This window comes from Carassius gibelio, chromosome B3 (assembly GCF_023724105.1).
Source record: "Carassius gibelio isolate Cgi1373 ecotype wild population from Czech Republic chromosome B3, carGib1.2-hapl.c, whole genome shotgun sequence".
Classification (NCBI taxonomy): domain Eukaryota; kingdom Metazoa; phylum Chordata; class Actinopteri; order Cypriniformes; family Cyprinidae; genus Carassius; species Carassius gibelio.
This window is the reverse complement of record NC_068398.1, coordinates 22,347,921-22,372,879: the sequence shown is the minus strand read 5'-3', so window position 1 is coordinate 22,372,879 and position 24,959 is coordinate 22,347,921. Positions and strand designations below refer to the sequence as shown.

Here is a 24,959-nt window from a genome sequence, read left to right as displayed (position 1 = left end):
TTTAAATACGCCGCACTTTCGCCGCATAAAATCCCGATTTCAGGAAGCAAAATATGCGGAGGTCGCATGATTTCATAATCATAAGAATTTTCGTTCCAAAAAAGTCACATATATCTTACCAGAAAGTTGAAAAATGTTGCGTTTACTTCACACAAGTAAATCGCCTTTATTTCCCAATGGGAACCTTATGAAGTGACGTAATTGCGCGACGTGAACATCATCTGTGAAGCCCGCGGTGAAACCAGGGTGAAGGACGCAAATCATTCTCATCTGCCAACAAAAATAAGCGCAAAAGACCGCGCGAAGCAGTTACCCGGTGTGTTACATGACAGTGGGGGCAAATTATTTTGACAGAGGGATGAGGATGAGGATGGCGAATGATAGGCCAGTGTTAAAGGCTACGCAGTTAGTTTTCATTTTCACAGTGGACTGTTGTAGTTTCATTCAGAAGTTGATGCACCGCTACAGTTGTAAGATTGTACTTTTTTGTTACAGAATAGTACCAAAACCTTACAGTTGTAAGTATATTAGTAGTATGTAAAATAATTTACGTTGCAATAAGAGATTGCACTTTGCAGTTCCTGTAAAACAGCATTTGTATATTTGTGTGTATATTTTATTTGTATTCATTTTTACAGAAGTAGTTGAATATTCCTTTTGTAAAGCTAGAGAACTTGTTTGACTCAATGTTTTGTAAGTTTGAGCCATGTGTTAATTAAGGTCTGAAATAAAACAGAATGAGAACTTAAATATTCTGTGATTTAGTATGCTTGCTTATCATAGGAAGTCATAAGAAATGACTCTTTACAGTAAGGTAGTAGCCTAGTGATAACAGGGTGTTGGGGGGGGGGGGGGGGGGTCACCTTTTTTTTATCTTTTTCATCAAACCGCAGTTTTTGCAAGTTCCCGCTATTTCATCGCATAAGATTGCAAAAATATGGAGGGACTGTATAAAGAGTTCATAAATATGCAAATTGGCCTGTTGGTACATAGAGTTTTGGTGGTGGTTGTCTGGGAGACAAAAGAATTCATGGAATTTGAAAAACATATTCACTGAATTTATTTTGTGTATATGTTGTATGTTTGTATAATATATAATACTAGTGCTTTCAAATGATTAATCCTGATTAATCGCATCCAAATTAAAAGTTTTTGTTTAGATAATATATGTGTGTATTGTGTATATCTATTATGTACATATAAATACACAAAAAACATATTTTAAAAATATTTAAATGTATTTACATTTATGTATTTTTATTCATATCATTTATATCATATATATATATATATATATATATATATATATATATTTAGTATATAAACTTAATATATTTTTCTTAGATCTATACATGCATTTGTGTGAATTTATATATACATAATAAATATACAAAGCACGCACATGTTAACAAAAACAATTTGATATGATTAATCACAATTAATCATTTGACAGCACCAGTAAAAACATGTAAACATTTTCATTTGTGTGTGTGTGTGTGTATTTAAAATATACATACATTTTCACAGTACACGATACATATATTACTGTATGTAAACAAAAACATTTATTTTGGATGCAATCACGAGTCCGTTAATCAGGATTAATCATTTGACAGCACTCCTCCAGCAAGCAGTGCTGTTCGGAATGATGTGAGGGTGAGTAAGTAATGAACTAATAATCACTTTATTATCAATCAAATCATCAAACCAGGTGGCAAACTATTCTTCCAAACAATCCCATGCTCATCCAAGCCGGATGGAGTGGCAGAGGAGCTGACTTGCTCGCACCTGGACACCAGGTTCTGAACATGTCCTTACATAACACATATGACCCCACTTACGGCTCTTATGTCTTTAAAGCTCACGATCCTCTACCCCTAGCAGCTTTGTCATGCTTGACTGTGTCAGCGCAATGCGGTAGATGGTGATAATGATAAGGAGGTCACAGGAATGATGGGAACTAAGAGGCCGGAGGCCAGGTTTCTCCTGCAGTTGATTTCTGGATAGGTTAGATGACAGCCGGCCCATCACCCTTTTGCTTTAGGTGCAGCTCCAAAAAGGGATCAATCAATTAGCAGTGTCAACATAGATATTAACCTCTGTGATGGTGATTTACGCCCTGAGAAAGCAACCAGGCGCACACAATAAAACAAGAAAACGCCTGCAACACGTTCAGTTCGCTCCGGTGTCTCGAGACGAGACTGCTCTATGTCTGCAGAGGATATAATTGGATACGGGGGGAAAACTCCAGTGATTTGTGCTGCACCTCACCTCTATCTGTATTGGCTGGAGGCAGCTGTGAGGAAGAGTATGATGGGAAGAGGGAGTGCACAGCGGGAAAGCTCTCATACACTGCTCTGTGCTCCTTGATCAGATTCCATTTGCTGTTCTGGTCAGTTGCACCGTATCAGAGAGCATGACAAATATTAATCTCCTGTTCCTGTCAGAGCGGCGCTTCCATCGCGCCCTTGAATAATTCAACAGCGACAATGCGAAGTCGGTAACTGAAAAATGGGAGAGAGGGGGCTGATGTTGTTGATCGCTGAGGAAATCTGAAAAAAATATTTCAGCGCGCGGTGCTGTCAGCCGTAGTGACAACATGCTCACAGGTATGCATGCCCTGCAGCCACAGGTGCCAGGGCTGATTTCAAGATGATTGGTTCGCCGGGTTGAAAAGTCTGCTTTTCACCTCTTTAAGAGCAGATTACGGACACAGTGTTAACACTGGCCTCTGAAGAGTACATACCTCGGTGACAGCACCTTATCTGTGACCCAAGGCGGGTGAGGTCAAAGGTCAACCACCGTCCAGCCAATGAGCCTGACTTAACCTGCACAGCCCTTCATGTAATTGCCCGCTTCAGTTCAATAGACTTGGGCTTCTGCTAGAGAAGATATTCTGCTCGCTGATATGTGCCGGACTGAAATCATCTCGGTCTGTGCTCAAAGTAGCAGCTGGAAGATGAAAACCAAGACACTTCTGAGTGTTGATACTGCCAGGAGTCTGTCAGTGTATACCCATCTTGCAAATATGATTAAAACCTGATAAAAATGTATGGGAGAAGCAATAGCATAAAGATAGAAACAGATTTGTGTTGAGCTTTCAAAATGACAGTGTGTTTGTTGGTGTGGCTTAATAAATAATCATTTTAATTTAATAAAATTACTTCTGATATTCTACATTGACCATTTTGTTAAAAAAACTTCCATAAAAATAATATATCTGGAGCTAGACACTGTGGGAATCATCTGCATTCAGTTATATTTAATTAATTAATAGAATTTGTGTGGCAGTCACTGCATCAAGCTACGCCAAAATCAAGTAAATCATGTCAGTAATCTATGCTACTTCATAAAAGCCTATCCTGCTAAAAAAATCAAACTGACAAATAGCTTTCAGAGTATTTTTCACCTTCTTGCTGATTTCAGCATGTTATGCATGGCAAAAATATGCTCAGTAACATGCTGCTTATGGGGACAGAGTGAAAACTGTAACATACTAACATGTGCCAAAATAAAACTACTATTCTAAAAATTTGGGGACTGTATTGTTTATATAATAAAATAATAATAATAATAATAATAATATATATATATATATATATATATATATTAATAAATAACTTTTTATTAAACTAAACCTTTATACAGCAAGGATGCATTACATTAATCAAAAAGATAACAGCAAATAATTAATCAATGGTTTCTATTTCAAGTCAATGCTGGTACTTTCTACTTTACATTTTTCAAAGAATCCTGAAACACATATCACAGTTTTTACAAAAATATATAGCAGAACTGTGCTCAATATTTATGATAATCTGTCATTTTTAGAGCATCAAATCAGCACATTAAAATGATTTATAGAATGAAGAATCATGTGACATATATATATATATATATTGTTATTTCAATTTGTAAACATATTTCACAATATTACTGTTTTTACTATATTTTATGTCAAATAAATGCAGTAGAAAAAAACAGTAGTGTATGTATACAAATCATATAGATTTTGTTTTCCAAATCATACCAAAATCTGCTTTAAATGATATTTTAAGTATAGATAAATCATGTGGATTAACAATGATATGCATAATATTATAAAACTTTGGTCATGACCTTTGAAACTATGCTTGAGAACCTCCAGCTTATTTGTTTGGTGTGGGAAAGTAACTCTGAGCTAGGATTAGATGCTCCCCAAATGTTTTGAGAAGCATTTCAGTCAATTGCAGCACGCAGGAAATTGAGAGAGTTTATGAGTAATTTTCTGCTGCAAGCAGCTGTGTTTGCTAGTTCTCTGACATTTACTGTTTACCTCAAATGTATGCAAAAAAAGGCTGTTTTAAAAGGTCTGATATATATTGCATAAACACATACCCCATTGATGGTAATTTGTTTAAAACTTGCAAAGGTCTTTTGTTTAAATTCTGGGAACCCCATGAAACTTTTAGGGAAATTGTCACATTTTGCACAGAACAAAAAGCAGCAGGAAAAAATATTTTGACATCAGGCCCTAGTTCAGAGAGAACAATAACTACGCTTGAAATCAAGTTTTTACTAGAAGTAGAATGGATATGTCTGACAAAAAACAAATCTATTTTTACTCTCACAAATCCGTTACCACTTCAGTGCTCTTTAGAGATGTTGGAGAATAGCTGACAATACAAACATCACAAAATCAAATCCTTTCCCTTCCTTTCATTTATGCTCAGCTCACGAATACACAGAATTGCACTTTTCAACTTCCAGAAATTGTTGTTCCTCGGACACCCATGTAATTTGACAGAGGTGGTTAGCGGCGCGGTCAAGGACTCACCTCTCTTCCAAAGCACTGAAACTCTTTGCCTACAGTCAGAACCTGTCTGCTTGAGTATTAAAGACTATATGACAGTAATCCCTAGCACACTACACTCATATGGCTAATGAGGGCCACTGAGGATCACTGTCTGGCTCCTCCGCATGGACGCTCAAATGTGGAGTCGCATCACCACTCTTAGTCTCCTTCCACTCTTAATTGCACATTTCCTGTTTCTGATATAAATAAAAACCCTTATCTCTTGAAAATAAGCACCAGAATCAAAGTAGGCCATGAAAGATGAAAGGAACTCTCTGTTATGCCTCAGCTCCGCAATGGATTAAACCTTCTGAAGCCGTTTCCTGATCTAAGACTTATTGTTATACTGCTGCAGTTGAGTGTAATTGCATTGCTGGAAATCACTTTTTTATTCAGGCCGACACGCACAATATTATACGAGGTTTCCTTTTCATTTTCTCAACAGTATCTATGCACAATAAGCACACAGTGCAGCAAATATGCATCTAATAAGAACAAGACGAGCATCTCACTTGCTCTTCACCACACTGACATGAACATGAACACAGCAATGAGTTTGTTTGAAAGGGGTCAATTCATGAGTTAATCCAGGTAAGTCCATAACTCACCCTTTCGAAGTACCTTGACCAGTCACAACTTGCAATCACAAAAGCAAATAGGAAGATAAATAAATAAAAATTATTCATTACTTTAAATAAAAAATTATAGATAGGCTACTGTATAAGTATTTTAAAAAGAAATCAATAATTTGCTATTTATTTATTTATTTATTTATCTATCTATCTATCTGTTTTTGTGATTGCAAGTTGTGACTTTCATCAATTTGCCCCAGCAGTTGGCCAAAGCCAATCTCATTTTCTCTATTTACTTTAGTAAACCGTGCCACATCAAGCCATGGTGGTGTCCCTATATATGGTGCTGACCGCATGAGTCAATTACACACTGCTCCGACCGCATACAAAGTGTTTCATTGATAAATAATCGGCTTCTCTGAAAACCCTCCCTCATCTCATCTCTCATGAGATAAGGACAAAGAGACAAACAAACAGAAATAGCAAACGAAGGGGGACAGACTTGCCTCTTCCAGGTGTATCCGCCGCGGGGTGGGGAGTCACTTTAGCCAGCAGAGCACTCTGTTCGTGAGGGGCAGGACTCACAGGGACGAGGACGAGGAGGAGGAGGAGGAGGTTTATCAGATGGTTCGTCTGCTTTTGGGTCTCCATTGAATCTGAAGCTCTGCTCTGCGCTCTCGCATGAGAAACAACTCCCACCAAATTTGCAACTTTTTTTTTGTTGCATCACAAGCCCAGAAATCGTCGAATAAACTTGAAAATCTTTTAAGATTTGTTTTTGCCGTTTTCGCAAAGTTTATTTCTTGTCATTGCGTGCCACTGTGGCTGGAAGTTTCCAGTGGACTGAAGTCAGGATGTCAGATATCTCAGTCAATGACCATCTGGAGGGGATATTGTCTGATTTTGAGGGTAAGTGCGCGCGTTCATTCATTTTAATAAGTGCTTTTTTTGGAGCTATGAGAAACGTAATCATTTACAGATTAAATGTTTAAAAACTTTTCTTAACACTTTTCACCATGTGTATGTAGAAAAATAAAAATGCAGATAACTTAATACTGATTAGAATGTAGATTAGTTTTTTCTCTTTTTAAAACTTTTTTAAACTCTCTTTTAATCTATTTTGGCATGCAATTTCTGGTTATGGACGTCTATGAACGTTTGTTTGATGCTTTATTGTAATGCACTTTGTGTACATCCATTGTCCATACATACCCTAAGCACATGGATGAGTCGAGGCAAGACTGGGTTGGGAAGTCTGCAGTGTTAGGTCATAGTGCATGTTTAAGAGATCCTGTAAAGTGTATAATTTATGTATGCAAAATGTAAAACAACATTTAATACTGCAAACATGCCTTTAGTGTACAGTATATTCTATCTATCTATCTGTTCTGAAGAACTTGCAAAAGTTGTACAAGTTTATGTAGTGAAAGTTCCTCTGGTGTGCTGCTGTAATTATCTTAGCATGCTCCCAAACTTCCGTTCCTTTACACTGCAGAGCGTCAAGAACCATCTTCACAACCCTCACCACAGCCGTGTCCACTATTGAATCTGACACACATTTCTGAGGAAGAGAGGCACCCTTTCCAATAGATCCGTCATGGACGGACACAGCGGGAACAGGAGAACAATAGTTTCTCTCAGTGTTTAGACAGGTGCTGATGTGAAGAGGAAAAACAAATTAGTTCAAGCACTCTGAATAAAGCACCATCTATTATTATATTTGCGTGCTACTTGGAAACAGTTGTCAGCTAAATACTGTCTGAGGAAGCGCTTTTTCTGCCTTGATAATGTTGTGGAGCGGTTTGTCTTGTAGATGCTACAGCAAAGACTCATTCTTAAGAAGACTGTGGCAATGACACATGATGACAGGGAAGATTGAGAAGTCTTTTTGCTTAGCAGTAAACAAACATGTTCACTGGGTGGGTTCCTTCAAGAGCTGAAACAGCACTACAGAGCTCAACATTTTGCCAATGCGCTAAACAAAAACACTTGACATGCCTTGACTGCTGTCAGTTACCGCTAGCTTTTATTAAGCTCTTAAAAAGTATTACGACTTGAGACAAAGCGAAATTGAATTTAACTAGAAGATGGGATCATCGCAGGCCATATCACTTTGAGTATGTATGTGTTGAAAGACGTAGTGTTCTTAGTGCTGGCCACTTCAGTTTTCTCAGATTCATACTCAGGCCATGTGATTCCTGTTTGAAGATACCACAAGAGAGACATTAAATTCTTTCAGCTTCACCTCAAACCAGCCAATAAGGTCATTTCCGAACAAGAGTTCAGTGTGCCTCCATGTGCTTAAATGTGAAGATAGACAGAACCGCTGTTCATTCGGAGGAAAACGCCTCTTGGAATGTTGTGGGACGTATAGTGAGATTCTTGGTTCTTTTATATGGCCGTTTGTGGTCGAGTGACTTTGAAAAGCAGTTATCCATGTCTTATCAGTAGAAGTTTAATTGTAGGCATGAACTTTTGTGATGCATGGAGATGGCTGTTCAGAGGGTAACGACGGATGCATTTCCCGTAAATGTGATTGTGTGGAAATGTGGGAAAGGCAAAATATGTTCAAAAGAACCAGCCTCAACCTTCCTGTTGTGTAATTTGAGACTGGCCCATTAGAGAAGGCATATGGTATATCCCAAGGCTACATTTTTGCTCAAGCAGATCCAGGGTCTATATGTTTCTTGATTCACTAAAATCTACATTAAAACAAAGGATGATGGTTTTCATTGCCTTTTCAGCCTATATAGTGCATTCCTCACAGCATTATGGGAGTCATAGAATAAAGATTGAGGAGATATGGGGCCCCTGGTAAAGCCTTGTGGGATAAGGGAGGCTAAGCTTGAAGGTCTGTATGAAATATCTATGCACTTTGCACTCAGTGTGTATGAACACTAATGGGAAGAAAAAAATTTGACTACCAAGTTTAGTTCTGAATTTTTGTCACTAAACATGACACACAAATTTGATCTTGAACTTTAGAAACTCTAGAAATATCCCATTTAACGAAAGACTCATCACTTGCACTGATGTCATTAAGAGATGTTATGTTTTGTTTAGTTTTTTGTTAGAGTTAGGTTTTTTTCTGTTTCAGTAAATACAGTTTCACAAAATAGTTGTTCAATTTGTGGTTTTGTTCAAACTTACACTATTTAGTCTAACGTGTTACCCAGTTGTTAGACAAAATATTTGGGTAAATAATGCATTTTAAAGGTGCTGTATGTAAAATTTTGACTCTACTAAAGCATAAAAATAACACAATATGTTTGCAGATATTTAAGAAAATGCAAAGTTAATATACATGTGCGTTCCGAACTTCTCTGTTTATGAAACCCGCCCACTGCCAGTTTACCAAATTGTATTTCGGCACTCCGGGTTGCCAGTTTCTACTAGTTTCATTTTACTTTTGTTAATTTATTTTAATAATATACAGAATTCATAGTGTGGATATATTTTGTATGGTGTCTTTTTCTTCTTCTTTCCTTAAAAAAAAAAAACTTTTTTGTGTATTCATAGCTTTCTGATGTTTCATTTTGTTATGTCAATCACAGATATTTAATTTATGGTTGAGCTAAAATGGGGGCAATTGCAGTAAATTGCCTCACTTTTCTTGGCTCTATGTCAAATATTTATACCTACCAAATTTGCCATGAGGCAGTCTCACGAAACACTAATTATAACTTCATCTTTCTAAAGTATTGGAGTTTAAATGGTTGTTTATGGAGGCAAGGGAAGGTTAGAATTAAGTAGTAAGTTTATAGATTATTACGATCTCAGCCCCTCAGTTTGATTATCATTCCTAAAAACAAATCCACCCAAAACTAATTCTATACATGATGGTCTAGCTTTATTCAACCTTTGTTTACCCTTTGACCAGTGTTTAGAAAAGGTAGTTTCTAAAATGTTTCTCTAATATCAGATTCTACAAAAAGCTTCCAAGTTACATTTAGAAAGACACAGGTATCCTGGAGAACACAAAGTGGCTCAGGCATGTTGTTCACACTGGTGTTGAATAGCGCATGCAGTTATACTGGATTCCAATGATGGAAGAGTTAAATTCAACTAAAAAAGCTAAAAAGGTAGAGAGTATCTGTAATGGTGTATATGTTTTTCATTGCCCCCGGGGGGAGTGAATGCAGCACCCTATTCGCATCGCTGCAATGCTAAAAATGGCAGCTCGGAATTTAGCTTCCAGATGTGCCCTAGCAGAGGTGGTCTGAGCAATGTCTGAAATATATGCTTTGGGTGGTGTTTTCAAGGGGTCGTTTGGGAATACCTGTGAGGAATGTGATGGTGGGGGATGGAAAACCACAACAGGCCCAAACTTGCCCCCACCCCCCACCCCCCATGAGCCTGGCCAGGGATTCACTCTCCCTATAGGTGCATCTCTAAAACTTTCCCTCTCAAGGACTATGAAATGAAGAGAGAAGCTACATTCACACTGGAAATGTTGCTGATTTGAAGCATTTACTCTGTACGTGTTTAACAGAAATGTCGTGGATAGGTAATATACATCCATCAGTGACAGTATGGTGTCCTCTTGACCTCCTCCAACTGTCTCTTTGACGACCCCCTCTGCAATTATCCCCAAGCCTTTACCTATTTGCCTTGCAGCCCCTCATCATAAACCTTAGGTCCAAAGTAACATAACAGATAGTGTAGAGAAACCATGAACTCCATGAACCTGAATCTGTGTTTGTACAGAGGAAATGTATCTTTTATTCTTCTGCATTTGGCTCCTTTTTGAACGGGTCAAAAATATATTCACTGTGCAAGGTTTGTGGCTGGCGACATGTTTTGAACCTTATTTACTTTTATTGTATGGACAAAAACTGTTGAAATATTCTTTTGTGTTTCACAAAGGAAAAAAATACAAGTTTGGAATGAGAACTTTAATTTTTGGTTGAAATATTTCTTTTGATCTTATTTCAGAAACCATTGGGAATATGTGTTTATGTAGCCCATGAGTGCATCAACGTTTTCTCCAAGGGACAAACCGTCCCAAGCTGGATTGAACCTGGTTATTAACAGGAAATTACAAAAGGACCCAAAATGTCCTTAATGAAAGAATGTAAACAAAGTATTTGACAGGACGCATATAATCATCACAGCAGGCATTGGCTTCTATCCCGTTTCCCAAAGAACCATAACACGCTGCAGACCGTCTCGAGACTCAGTCGTGAGGAAAAAGAGAGCAGGGCGAATAAGGAGCTTCTCAGGTTCCTATCTTTTATCAGATTGTGCAGGCATTGTGCTGCTCCATGTGTTAACAGAGAGGATTAAACTGCAGCAAAGCTGTGAGAAATAATATTGAACAGCACAAAGATGGTAAGCTTGGCTGCCAGCGTAATTATTTCCTGAGTGTTTGACAGGGTGCCAGTAATTACCTGATACCAGCCCCTTTTTATCTTAGTAAAAGGGGAGTACAAGTTTACACTTGCATGTGCTGTACCGTAAAAAAAGCTGTTAGACTTTGCAGCTTGGTTTGCTGTCCCTCCCTCACTTGACTTTCTTCGCTTTCCAAAACTGTAGTCAGCTAAAGTGGTGTGTACTTCTTTGCAAAAGTGTACTTCTCCATCACTTTGAGTGCCATTGTGAGAGTACACACGGCAACTTTAACCTCCCCTCCATTGAATCAAATGGCACCCTAAAGGTGCTCTTCTCATATCAAATGCCTTCTGGGGCTCTGAAGAGAATGACATTGCTTGTAGCGCAATGCATGGACAGCAGTGCTGCTGGAATTAGATTAGGCCTAAACTTTCACAGCTGTGCAGATGATGAGGGGCGAGCTGAAACAAAGGGTCTGTGGTCTCCTCACTGTAAAAGAGGGGGCTGTTCCTGCGTGAAATGTGATTTCATTTAGTGCCTGTAGTCTTCGTGACTCTAATTAGTAGCATACCCTATGGGAAGACAGGCGGCCCTGGCTCCAGCCCTGCCCCCTGCCGGGCGAAGATAAAATCAGGGCTGCTGGGCGAGATGCTTTGATAACTTCACACTGATATCTGCTTGTTTACACAAGGCAGCACCTGAAGAGGTTTGAAAACCTCTGACGTTCTGTCATGGTGCCTGAGTGTGTGATATGCCAAAGATGACACGTGAGCCGTGGTAGTCTTCAACCACAAGCAACTCATGGCATCACACCCTAGACAGAACCAATTGTCTTCACAAGGTGCAATGGTGTCTATGTGAAATGCTCAAGCTTCCACTTTCTAATTGGGTCTGCCACAGAGCTGATAGGACATTTGTACTGTTTGCCACTGGAATTCTCAGTCACGGTGAAGGGCTGTTGTAATCCAAGCCTTCAGCCCCTGACACTGTGTCTTTGAATTGGTCCTTTGTGATGGAGGAAAAGCCACTGCCTCTCACAAAGGGAAAAGGTCGGAAAGCACTGTTTGCCTTTGGCTTTGTGTTGCTGCTTCTGAGAATGAGGGGATTATTCAGTGTCACCACAATTTCCATGCTCCAAGTGTAGACTTACCGTTCAGCCTCACAAGAGACTGTTTCCACAATCTTATTGTACATTTCATTACCACGTTTTTAATGGACAACAAATGCCATTGTGCTTTAAACGTTAATGTAGGGGTGACATGGACAATTTTTACTTCACAGTCCATGTGGATTTTGAATCATCAATTAATTTATTTGTTAATTTCTCTGGTCTCAGTATATTTGTAGTTATCTCAAAACTACTGAAACTCTTTTGTATGAAATATCATTAACTGGTGTTTGTATGTGCAGATATTTTCATCTACCTTAGTCCTAATCTCTTAAAGACTTACAAAACACAACCTGGCTGCTTGAACAAAGCATATCTGTTCACAGTTGTTATATCACCCTCAAAGCAAGATTGCTCAGACACCATTGTAATTATGGCTTGGCCCTTCAAAATCTGTCTGACAGGCATCCATTCAGTGAGGGCTCCAGGCTGCCCTCACCGTGAAGTGTATCCTTTTAAGGTTTTAGTGTCTCTTTAAATCAAAAACAGGAAATGACTGTCTTAGCTGATTTATGATTTATATCATGAAAGAAGTCTAAATGTTTGATATATTAACACCTATTTAGAAATGTATTACCTGATAAATTATTGCCTAGTGTTTCTGGAACTGAAAATTGCCCTTTGATTATTAAGTACAATTTAACCGACCTCATTTTAGGATATGGCTTTTGATTATTCATTAAGCCGTCAGGAGTGTCTTCAGACATTGACAATTCTGACAAGTTTGTGTTTTGTTTCTTTATACAGCTCTGAAGAGGTCCTTTGATATTGATGATGTGAATGAGATTCCCACATTCTCCCCTACATCTTCTGTCACGTCTCCCATCAGCCCGAGTGCTATCCTCAACAAGACAAATGATGTGAGGAGTCCAGGGAACCAAGTGTCTCCTCCTTATCGCTCCAGGATTAGCATCAGCTGCAGTCCTGTCCAGAGCCCCGTTATGAGAAATAGGATGGTTTCCAGCCTCTCCTTCAACCGAGGGACAATGGGAAAGCCTACTATCAATGCCAATACTGGGATCAACCGAGCTGCCTCTTTTCAAAACAAATTCAACCCCAACGGCTTCACTTCGTCTTCTGGGCCAGGAAGTGACAACGACAGTCTCCATAGCTCCTCTTCCAGCCTGGAGTACCAGGCCTCTTCAAAACTCTGCTCCTACACAAGCCCTCCCCAGAGTCCTGTTGGTGTTGGGGAATTCAAAGCCCAACGTTTAGGCAGCCCTGCCCTGAAGAAGTTCTCCTCACATGGAAACGTGTTCCATTCAGAGCTGGAGGGTCCTCTGGTCATCCAAACTGAAGCCATGAACATTAACCATGGCTCCATGCCTTCTTTGGACTTTCAGATGGAGACTGCAGGAATGAGACGAGTTATTTCACCTGGATCACAATTCACCAATACAGGTCCGCAGTGGAGTCCCCATAACATCCAGAACAGCAGTACCTTTGCAAGAGACTCCTCTATCAACAGCCAGTCACCTAGACCTAAAGATCCGATTCGCCTCAACAAGTTCCCTCTTGACCTTGATAACTTGGTTTTCAAGTCTCAGACGGAATCCTCAGGCGCACCTAAACCACCTCCAAGATTTCACATGCTATCCAACAGTCCCACTGTCTCAGCAGGTCCCTCTGCATCCATCAGCAACCTGGACAGCACCGACCTACCCATGGCCCACAACAAGAACATCATTGAAAAGAAAGAGCCCATCACACCTCCTGGAGCTATCCCAGTACCCAACATCAGCGAATCTCCAGTGCCTCTGTCTCCAGCCCAGACTCCACAGTTCAACATGGTCTCTAAGCCCCAAGTGGTCCAGGTGGCCCCTGCCTTACCTTCCCTGTCAGGACGGATTGAGATCAGCAATGATATAGATCAGGACAATATCCATGCCAAAGAAACCGTGGGTTCCATATTACAGCGAATTGCCTCTTTCTCCAAAGTGGAGACTAAGGCGCCAGTGTCTGAACCAAGTCTGGTCATCCCCCTGAGTAATGGCATCAAAAAAGACTCAGCAGCAATACAACGTAAGGAGCTCAAGAGATCAGAAGGTAAGATGTAGTGTCCTTAATATTCCAATTTCAGAGACTTAATAGCTAATAACTTGAGTTATTAATGTTAACACGAAGAACTGGGTCAATGCCATCGGTGGTTATGCTTCATGTCGGAAAAAGATTTTCTATTGAGCTTGCATTTAAAATGGGAGGTATGCCCTTTGCAATGAATCCAATTAGTTGAGTAAACCGAACTGTATGGGTCTAAAGGCAGCACTTAATTTGAAGAGCTGCTGTCATCACAGCTGTCTTTCTGCACCTTACTGACATACTGTAGAAAAAAAGGTTGATGGGAGAGAAAAAAAGACACAAAAAATAGGAATTCCTGGCATATCAACAAACAGCTGAGTGCAAACAGTGATAACAGTTCAGGGGAGCCTGTCATCACTGCCTACCCAGTAAAGTGATCCCTGGCAGACATAGCTGAGTCGAACACTGCCAGAGGCAACAGAATCAGCCCCTTTTACAGTTAAATTTCTCAGGTGTGTAAATCTCTGCTTCCATGATCTCATCCAAGCCAGAGACTCACTTACCATTAGGATTAGTGCAATCCAGACAGGGTTTGGACTCTTGGCCCCATAATTATGTTCTTATGTATGGCTTTACATAGCAATTGGTTATAATTAATTCAGAACTGAAGCTTAGTGATATCAAAGTAAAGAATATATAGGGGGGAAGTTCATAGTCAGCACCATGGACATCAAGTATTGTCACGCTCTGCTGTCAAATATCTTTTGAGTCCGAGCATTAATCTATGAAGTACATTTACTTTTATACATAGTCATTTAGCAGATCCAGCGTGACTTCATCATAAGGGTGACACTAAGCTCTACCCTCGTCGGTTACTGGGGCTAACTAAAATTTACAGAATATCCCATAGAAATGAACTGTAAATTTCCATGAACAGCAAGGTTTCCAGTAAAATATACTTGTACAATATAATAAATTAACTGGAAATCAATTTAATCTGCCTTTGTTTTTGTTTTTTACTATAACGTGATTGAAAATGCTAAAGACTGTTGAACAGAATTCCTCCAAATGCTTCTTACAGTCATCTGAAAAACAAAGCGACATTTAAAAGTAATTACACTTTTTGTAACACTACCACTAGTCCCCACAACTATTTATCATGTTTTTGGATCCTTTCAATAAAACTGGAAATTGGCAAATGAATTGGAAAATAATAAAACATGACTAAATTGGAAATCCAGTACTACCATACTGTTCTAACTATTTCTTCTTTATATTTGTTTGGCAGAAATAGTGAGAGTGGTATGCATTCCAACTTCAGCATTTGTCTTTTTGAAAAACGTGCCTGAGACACTGTGAGATATTTTTTTTTAAAATATTTTATATATATATATATATATATATATATATATATATATATATATATATATATATATATATATATATATATATATATAAATAAAAACAATATGAGCAAGCAGAAAACGTAATAGTCCTAAATCTTTAGTCAATAATCGTAATGATGAGGAAGGGAATAGGTTTCTATAAATGTTGGTTGCTAACATAAATGGCATAATTTTGGTGTAAAACTCTGTAAAACTAAGGTGAAGCCTTAAAATGGTAACGTGTGCATGGATCCACATAAATGTCAATGTGTTTGATATTACAGTGGTGTACCACAAACCATATAATGAATTTGGATGTATTTTAGACAAAAATACATGTTGGGAAAGCTGTGGGTTTGATTTTGTCTGACCAGAAATTAGTTGGGGAATTTTCAGCTCCACATGTTTTATATTTGCCTCATTCTGTTGTGTTTTTCCCTCCGTCTTCACTTCCTGGGGTCATGTCACAGAGGGGAGAGGGGTGCATTTCCTGACCTGAGAAAATAGAGAGCATTGAACTAGAGGGAATCAGTGGGCGCCTGCAACTATGTTTGGACACGTAGATCCTTCTTGTATAGCTTTCTAGCAGTGTTGGTTGTGCGTTTCACGTGTGAGCTAACATCAGGGTGGGCGTCTTGACATCTGGGTTGATCCCAGGCAGCCAGCCCCCACACTGAAACATCTCTGAAACATAAACATTTTCACAGTGATTTATAATTTCCAGTGTTAGGAAGCACATCAAAATAGGTGCCGCCCCAGGCTTGTACCTCAGGCTGAGCTGTGCTGTTTGCTGTTTGTAAGATGGTTGAGCTGTAAAGTCTGTGTTGATGGGTTCGGATGAAACTGACTTTGCAGTACTTGCATCAGTGGAAGTCTGGGATGTGGGTGCTGTTTATGTCATGCTATATGCTTCAGGCAGTATTTTCAGTGGTTCTGTGGTGTCCTGTTTTCTTTTCATTTTTCCCTCAAAATATCTGGGTGCAGTACATACGGATGTAGCCCTTTTACAAAGCCAATAGGAAATGTCCACCCATGTTTTCATCATGTTCCATGTGCATTACGACTTGTTGTATTTTTTTAAATGTGAGTATATTTAGGCCTTACGTCATCGACCCATCATTGAGCTATTTGTAGGCCCTTTGCACAGTTTCCTGTGATAACAAGGGAAAAGATCATTCACTGTTCATGCCAAACACACGACACGCTCCCAACTGTGTTTATAGCTGTCCTGGGACAACAGGGCTTCCCCGTTCATTTATGCTGTCAGTAAAGACTATAATGTTAAGCTATCATATAGGGGCTATCCTATTTTTTCCCCCTTAACCATTACAAGATAAAGTATGCTCTGTAAGTAAACATGCATAGTATGTAGGTTTGGCATGGTATAGGGTGATGGGAAACCATGTACCATGGTTAGGAAAAGGTTGAGTTTGGTGAAAAGCACACAATTATTATTATTATTAGTAGTAGTAGTAGTAGTAGTAGTAGTAGTAGTATTACTATTATTATTAATATTTATTTTATTTATTTTTTTGTTCCATTATTAGTTTAATAATAAATTAAAGGTCACTTTAATTTAAGGTCCAATTCTCGCTTGTAACTAACCATTAACTACGACTCTTGCCTCAATAAACTCCTAATTTGCTGCTGATTAATAGTTAATAAAGTAGTTGTTAAGTTCAGGTATTGGGCAGGATTAGGGATGTAGAATATGGTCATTCAGAATATGTGCTGTATAAGTACTAATAAACAGCCAATATGTTAATAAAAGGCATGCTAATAAGCAATGAGTTAATATTGAGAATTGGTCCCTATACTAAAGTGTTACCAAATTAAATTCAAAGCCTAAAATCAAATTGTAACGCATTACAAACTTCATAATAACTTGAAGGAGGCGGGAACTGGCGAACATTCAAATAAAAACTTTAATAATAAAATAAACACAAAAAAGCCCAGGCCTGGTCCTCTCTCGTCCTTCACTGTCGTTGCTCCTCTTTTGTATCCTTCCGATCTCTTCCGTGGGACTCGGGACCGGTGAGTGGCGCAGGTGTCGCTCATTTCCTAATCACTCTGGGCAGCCGGGTGGCGAGGGATCTTTGACAGCACGTCCCTCCTTCCTCCCGGGTTTTGGCACCAGCCCTCCACCATATAAACTTCATAATCACGGGTAAAAGGATGCGGGAACCGGCGAACAATTAAATAAAAACTTGAATAATAAAATAAACACAAAAGTGCGCAACAGCCCCTCGCGTACGACTGTCGCGCACAAACCAATAATTAAAACCAATAATTTAATATTGTGTAGGGAGTTGTGCAATGAAAATTACCCCAGTAACACCAATCAGCAGTTTAGTCTGTTTTAATGGTGTGGATGACATAGCGCTGGTCATATAATTAGAATATCATCAACAAGTTGATTTATTTCACTAATTCCATTCAGAAAGTGAAACTTGCATATTATATTCATTCATTACACACAGACTCATTTCAAATGTTTATTTCTTTTAATTTTGATGATTATAACTGACAACTAAGGAAAATTACAAATTCAGTATCTCAGAAAATTAGAATATAACTAAAGACCAATACAAAGAAAGGATTTTTAGGAAATCTTGGCCAACTGAAAATTATAAACATGAAAAGTATGAGCATGTACAGCACTCAATACTTAGTTGGGGCTCCTTTTACCTGAATTACTGCAGCAATGCGGCGTGGCATGGATTCGATCAGTCTGTGGCACTGCTCAGGTGTTATGAGAGCCCAGGTTGCTCTGATAGTGGCCTTCAGCTTTTCTGCATTCTTGGGTCTGTCATAGCGCATCTTCCTCTTCACAATACCCCACAGATTTTCTATGGGGTTAAGGTCAGTTGCTGGCCAATTAAGAACAGGGATACCATGGTCCTTAAACCAGGTACTGGTAGATTTGGCACTTTGTGCAGGTGCCAATTCCTGTTGGAAAATTAAATCTGCATCTCCATGAAGTTGGTCAGCAGCAGGAAGAATGAAGTGCTCTAAAACTTCCTGGTATATGGCTGTGTTGACCTTGGACCTCAGAAAGCACAGTGGACCAACACCAGCAGATGACATGGCACCCCAAACCATCACTGACTGTGGAAACTTTACACTGGACATCAAGCAACGTGGATTGTGTGGTTCTCCTCTCTTCCTCCAGACTCTGGGACCATGATTTCCAAAGGATATGCAAAATTAACTTTCATCAGAGAACATAACTTTGGACCACTCAGCAGCAGTCCAGTCCTTTTTGAAGCGAGACGCTTCTGACACTGTCTTTTGTTCAAGAGTGGCTTAACACAAGGAATGCGACAGCTGAAACCCATGTCTTGCATACGTCTGTGCGTAGTGGTTCTTGAAGCACTGACTCCAGCTGCAGTCCACTCTTTGTGAATCTCCCCCACATTTTTTAATGGGTTTTGTTTCACAATCCTCTCTAGGGTGCTGTTATCCCTATTGCTTGTACATTTTTTTCTACCACATCTTTTCCTTCCCTTCACCTCTCTATTAATTTGCTTGGACACAGACCTCTGTTAACAGCCAGCCTCTTTTGCAACGACCTTTTGTGTCTTGCCCTCCTTATGCAAGGTGTCAATGGTCATCAATGGTCAGCAGTCTTCCCCATGATTGTGTAGCCTACAGAACTTGACTGAGAGACCATTTTAAGGCTTTGCAAGTGTTTTGAGTTAATTAGCTGATTAGAGTGTGGCAACAGGTGTCTTCAGCATTGAACCTTTTCACAATATTCTATTTTTCTGAGATACTGAATTTGGGATTTTCCTTAGTTGTTAAAAATAAAAATAAACAATGAATGCATGTGTGTAATGAATGAATATAATTTACAAGTTTCACTTTTTGAATGGAATTACTGAAATAAATCAACTTTTTGATGATTTTCTAATTAAATGACCAGCACCTCTAAAGTCTAGTATGAATAATATCCAGTATTATGGGATAGTAAAGTGTCCATCAGATGCGCACTTCAGAGGAGGAAGTAGGTACTAGTGTGCCATTCCAAATTCATATTTCTTTCCTGTTTTTAACTGCAAAATATAGATGGTCTAAAATAATTTTTTCATAATTCCCTAAAGGTGAAGTGTGTAAATTGTGCATAATTGGCAACGTCAAACCGAATCGACTGCTATACTTCCATAGACTGCTATGGAACAAAAAAGTGCATCCTTGTAGTGTGGAGGACACAGAAGAGCATAAACAGCATGGTGATATGGAGTGACACAGAGAAGACTTTAAGGAATTTATTGCATAAAGTCATTATTTAAGTTTTCTTCAATTCCGAAAAGTGTTCCTGTTGCTTCATATAACCTAGATAGCACGTCTGATGGCAGATGGAGTATTCTGACGAGACTTTTCATAACTTTTATGGACCTTGACACTGTTATTTTACAGTCTATATCACAGTCTCAAGCCTCCAGGTTTTCATCCAAAATATCTTAAATTGTGTTTCCGAAGATGAAAGGAGCTTTTACAGGTTTGGAACGACATGGGGTTAAGTGATTAATGAAAACAATTTCATTTTAGGGTGGAATATCCCTTTAAACAAACAGTAGTGTACTGATAGCACAGCACCGAAAAGAACTGCAAAAAATAATGATTGGTTTTAATGAACATTCCTACTGTCTTCTGTTGGTTAGCCCTGCACCCAATCTCGCATCATTGGTTGAGCCAGTGTTGCTATGCTGGGCTGGTCGGAATTCTCAAACAAACAGGGCAATGTTTAAGCAGCACAGATAAACCGTTTTAACACTTTTTGTGTGTTAAAAAAAAAGTCATTTTTTTTTTAAGGGCTTTTAGTAGGCTACTTATGACTGAAAATCATTTTAAAAGTTGTACAGTACTTGATGAGGGAGATTGACTTATGTTCTACGCTTTTTATTTCTCACATATATTGAAGTCTAATACTGATGTAGACATATAAAATCAGCCATCATGTTACAACTGGCTGTAAAAATGAAAAATGTTCTGTTAATGCATGTTAGCTGCTTAAGTTATTTTGTTATCACTCCCTTCTGCTCCAAGATGTTTTTCTAGTAAAAAAAAAAACAAAAAAAACATGAAAACAAAAACAGCCAAAGGCTCTTCTTACTCTCTCTTCCTCTAACAGAGAGAGAGAGTGAAATCATCTTTGAAGCTGCTCATAAATTCAGCAAGACCTCCAGAACAGATGATGGTGTCTCTTCTGAAGCCGCCTCAGCTACTTATGTGGTCATATAAAGCATGAGTCTGCTGATGAGATGCGTTTCTTTTCATCACGATGACCTTAGATGTTCCTCCCATATCCAGAGTGTAAAATTCCATCAACTTCACTATTTCTTCATATCAGTCAAAGTGCTGCTTTCTGCATTTTTGCAGAATTGAAATCCAGTCAAAATGAAAAAGATTTTTTTGCCATATAAGTCTCTCTCCCTGCTTCCCCCATCTCCTATGTCTTGGCTTCATGTCTCCACTTGTCTGATGAAGGCTGAAAGCTTTCTGCTCCCTTTTATAGAATTTATTCTGGCTCTAATGACACTGATTTGGGGAATAAATTCTTTGCAAGCAGATGTTTAGGCCACCCTTCCATTATCCCCTCCAGCTTAGGGAGAGAATGAGAGTTTTCTGCTTTGTAGAAGAAGTTGATCGCCTTTCTTTGAGTTGAACAGTTTAGTTACTTCATCAATTTCTCAAAATATAACTTTTTTTTTTAAATCCAGAACATTATTTCTATAGTGTTTTTCTTTTCTTTTTTAACCTGTTTGTAGTTCATGTTTGGTGCCATTTCCAGTCATATCACAGCTTCTTTTGTATAGAGAAGGAAATGTGTTTCCTTAGCAGATAAGACAACATTAACAGGCAGCAGTATTCTTATCTTAAGACCATAGAGGTGAGTCGGTAATGGGATCGACTTGCCTGTTACCAGGACATTTCTCCATGTGTGAACCTGGTGCTCTCTTCTGAGAAAGATTTGGATATGTCTTCTCCCCATTTAGCATAATTTAGCTTGCCGTCATCGATGATTTATTACCTGCGCATGCTGTCTGAGGCATTGGAGAAGATGAGCAGTGTTTATGGGTTTAAGCCGCATTGTGTGTGTTGCCACTCCACAACAACCCAGTATTAAATCTAGTGGAGCTTTTACAAATTACCATAGCAACCTTCAGGTGCTCTGTAATGTTGATGTGGAAAGGTATTGCCTGTGAGTAGAGTTAAACATGATAGCACTCATTTCCATGAGAGGAAAATATGCCCCTCTGGGTCACATTTGACCTCATCTAATCCTCTGAGCCTGCAATGTCAATGCTGATAACTGAAGGACAAGCTTTAAATCTAGTTTTTGGCCTCACATTCATCAGCTACATTTAAAAAAGGACAAAGATGAAGGAAAATCCTTATTTTAAGGAGAAATTGCTTCAGATATCAGGTCTTCCTGTTCAAGGCATGAAGATTAAAGTCAGGCGTGATCGACATTCTTTCCAGAATAAATCAAGAGTACCTGTACGGAATCTGCTGCCAGAGAATTCCACACAAATCTCCACAGAATTCACATGCACATCATTCACAAAGTTCTACACACCCTGTGTCCCTTACATGAAATATTTGGGCTAATTTCATGATGCTTTGAGCTACTGTACCATTAATAGAGTAATACCCTAATTTTGTATATTACATTACGTTTATTCATTTAGCAGATGCTTTTATCCAAAGCGAACATTTTATCACCTAACATGTGTTCCCTGGGAATCAAACCCACAACCTTTGTGCTGCTAACGCAATGCTCTACCATTGAGCCACAGCCACAAATTCAGACCATTCAGACTTTTTTATGGTTTTGATGGTCTCGTGTAATCGCTCAGTCAGTGTTTCAACCACGGAAAAAGCTAAAAATAAAGCTTGTAAACAAAATGTTGGCATACAATTTTATTTTTATTTAATTTTATAAGTTGAGTGTTGATTATTATATTTAAGTATAAATAGTAATTGAATTTGATTTTGGTCTCTCTTGTTAATTGTAACCTTATAGTAATATAAAAGGCTCTCTATAGTTAAGATCCAACCTGTTCTCTAACCAATACGCTCGTATAGGTCGTTTGTCCAAATCCCTAAAATACGACCCATCAGAGCGTATACTACAATTGCGCTCCTATCGGCAAAAGGTCGTTTTCATATTAATGTTTTGTTCTCTTTTATTTGCACTCTGGTTTGCGTTTTGTGTAGCTCAGTTGGTAGATTATTGCGTTATACCTTGATTTGTAATAATGCTATCATGGGTTCGATCCCAGGGAACGGACGTGCACGAAAATGTATATGCGCAATAAATCGTAATTTAGTGTGATTTCTGTGAGGGTTAGGTTTAGGTCTGGGGTAAGGTGTGGTCATTCGAACGAATAAGCCACCTACAGTAGTAAAATATGTAGAAAAAAACTGTGAGATCGGTGTAAAACGCCCACACATTGCATTCAAATAAAGTGCGTTTTGATTGGTAATGACGTTATACGTCAATTCATGACGACAGACGCAACACGATACTGTCATTATTTTTATTTCAACGTAAATATAGGTCGTAATAAATGCTTGCACAAACGACCTATATGGTCATTTTTTGTTGGAGGACAGGTTCTTAAGATCATATGCAGAGGTAGATTTTAATCCCTAAGAAAATCTATTGTAATTGAAATGTATAATTGAATTGATTTATTATTATTATTATTATTATTATTATTATTTTATCTATTTATTTTTAAGAATTCAGGAATCCTGTTTGGGTTTTGATGGATATTCAGATATAAAAAATAAATGACAATTTTGACCCACAGGATTTCCCTCCATTTTTGCTTTAGAGTAGGCTTGATATTTTTGTGAATGAGTTCAGATGAGCTACTTAGGGGGCTTTGTAGCTGATCAGAGAAAAGAGAATGTTTGGGAAAAAAATAGATAATTGGAAGGGATTAATTAATTCTTAGTGGAAAAATATTTCTAGCCTGAGGGAAGTATGCACAGATCATGAGTTCAGATGTTCAGTTGTGTTGGCAGTCTGTGTGGGGCTAGCCTTATTGAGTTTAACACAGTACGCTGATAACAACACAGGACAGGTTTTATTAACCTGATATTGTGAATGCAAAGGTTCTCTGGGAGGTTTTTTTTACACTTTAGACAGAGAAATCTTTGTTAAATCTGGCCCGCTTCCTAAACAAATAATGCCACAAGCACTTAAGAGTAGCATCGGTTAAACTGACATTGTTGTTCAGCTGTATAGAATTGCGGTTGCAGTATTCATAAATAATTTGAATGAGGTCTCAGTGGAGCAGAAACTAACATGTTTAATGTAGTTTATGTTGATAATCCAGCTTTTGTACTAAAGTTTGCTTTTTTTACATTCTTTTTAAAAGTTTGAGACAACATTTAAAGCAGCTGATAACTTGATATATGATATGATATATGTTGTCTATTAATAACGAGTATATTGTCTCAAACAGGCAATCTGCTAATGGGCTGTGCACACAGCTCATTCCAAACATGTGACAGGGAGTGAGCACATCATTCAGGGTCTTGGACAGACTTGCTGATTTAGAAAGTGCCAGGAGTAATGCGTGGCAGCTGTTTGGGGCGTTTTCGATCTATCTGTATTTTTCCTCTGGTGAACAGGCACGGTCCTGGAGTGCGAGAATTGTGGATCAGCTTGGGGATTATGATTTTACATGAGGGAAAAACCTGTTTTTGCTGGGAATTTACTTCGGAGACTTCCTAGGTCTTTCTACAGACAAAGATATAATTAGTCAAGCAATATCAACAATCTGACGGCCCACCTCTAGTATATTTTCCTGGGATATGTACATAAATTGTAATTGTATTTCAAAGGATTTCATTTATGAGAGGCTGCACAACTTAAGTGTTGCATAAGACTGTATAATTGATCCAGACGTAGAGTAATAGTTCACCTAAAAAATGTATTTCTCTCTATGATTCCGACACTGGACAGAGTTTTAAAACTCACTGGAAAGATGATGTATTTTCCAGCAAGTTTCTCGATTGAAAAATTCTTCATCTTTGACTATTTGTGTGCCAAACTACTTAAACTCTTGGCAGGGGTTAAAGCAAAAAAAAAAAAAAATTTGCGGTGGCGGGGTAGCACATGCAAAGCATGCAATGACTGGGACAACTTTAACATTTGAAAGGATACTATGGCAAAGTTATTGCTTTCTTTATTCAAACTGATTTTCTTTTTCATGAATATATCATTGACCTGAAGAATGAAAGCTGTATCATACACTTGGAAAATTATGAGCTACGTATATCACTGCTTCTCGACACTAGGGGTGTGACAATACACTTAGCTCACGAGATGAGACAAAATACAGATACTTGGTTCACTAGAACGTGACAATATTTTAATACTATTTTGATTAATTTTCAATGACAAAATATTTGTCTTTTAATTACAAAAAGTAAAACAATGCAGTTATATTTAGAAATATTTTAACTAATCTAGGGCTGTATTTAATGATTATTTTGGTTATCAAGTAATCTACCAATTATTTTTACAATTTGGTAATCTGATATTTTTTAGTAACACAAACAGACCGAAGTAAAAACCAGGCTTTATCATGACTGTTTATATATAAACTAACGATAAGGCAATAATA

At 38.3% G+C, this 24,959-nt stretch overlaps 1 protein-coding gene across 1 annotated transcript in view; it reads left to right on the top strand.

The window, feature by feature from the left end:
* Positions 1 to 6,017: 6,017 nt before the first annotated feature.
* septin12 (septin 12) overlaps positions 6,018 to 24,959 on the top strand; it is a 63,301-nt gene continuing 44,359 nt past the window's right edge. The window contains exons 1-2 of the mRNA XM_052550732.1: positions 6,018 to 6,315; positions 12,653 to 13,951. Coding sequence (XP_052406692.1) covers positions 6,261 to 6,315; positions 12,653 to 13,951 — 1,354 coding nt within the window. The 5' untranslated portion in view covers positions 6,018 to 6,260. The remainder of the gene's footprint in view (positions 6,316 to 12,652; positions 13,952 to 24,959) is intronic.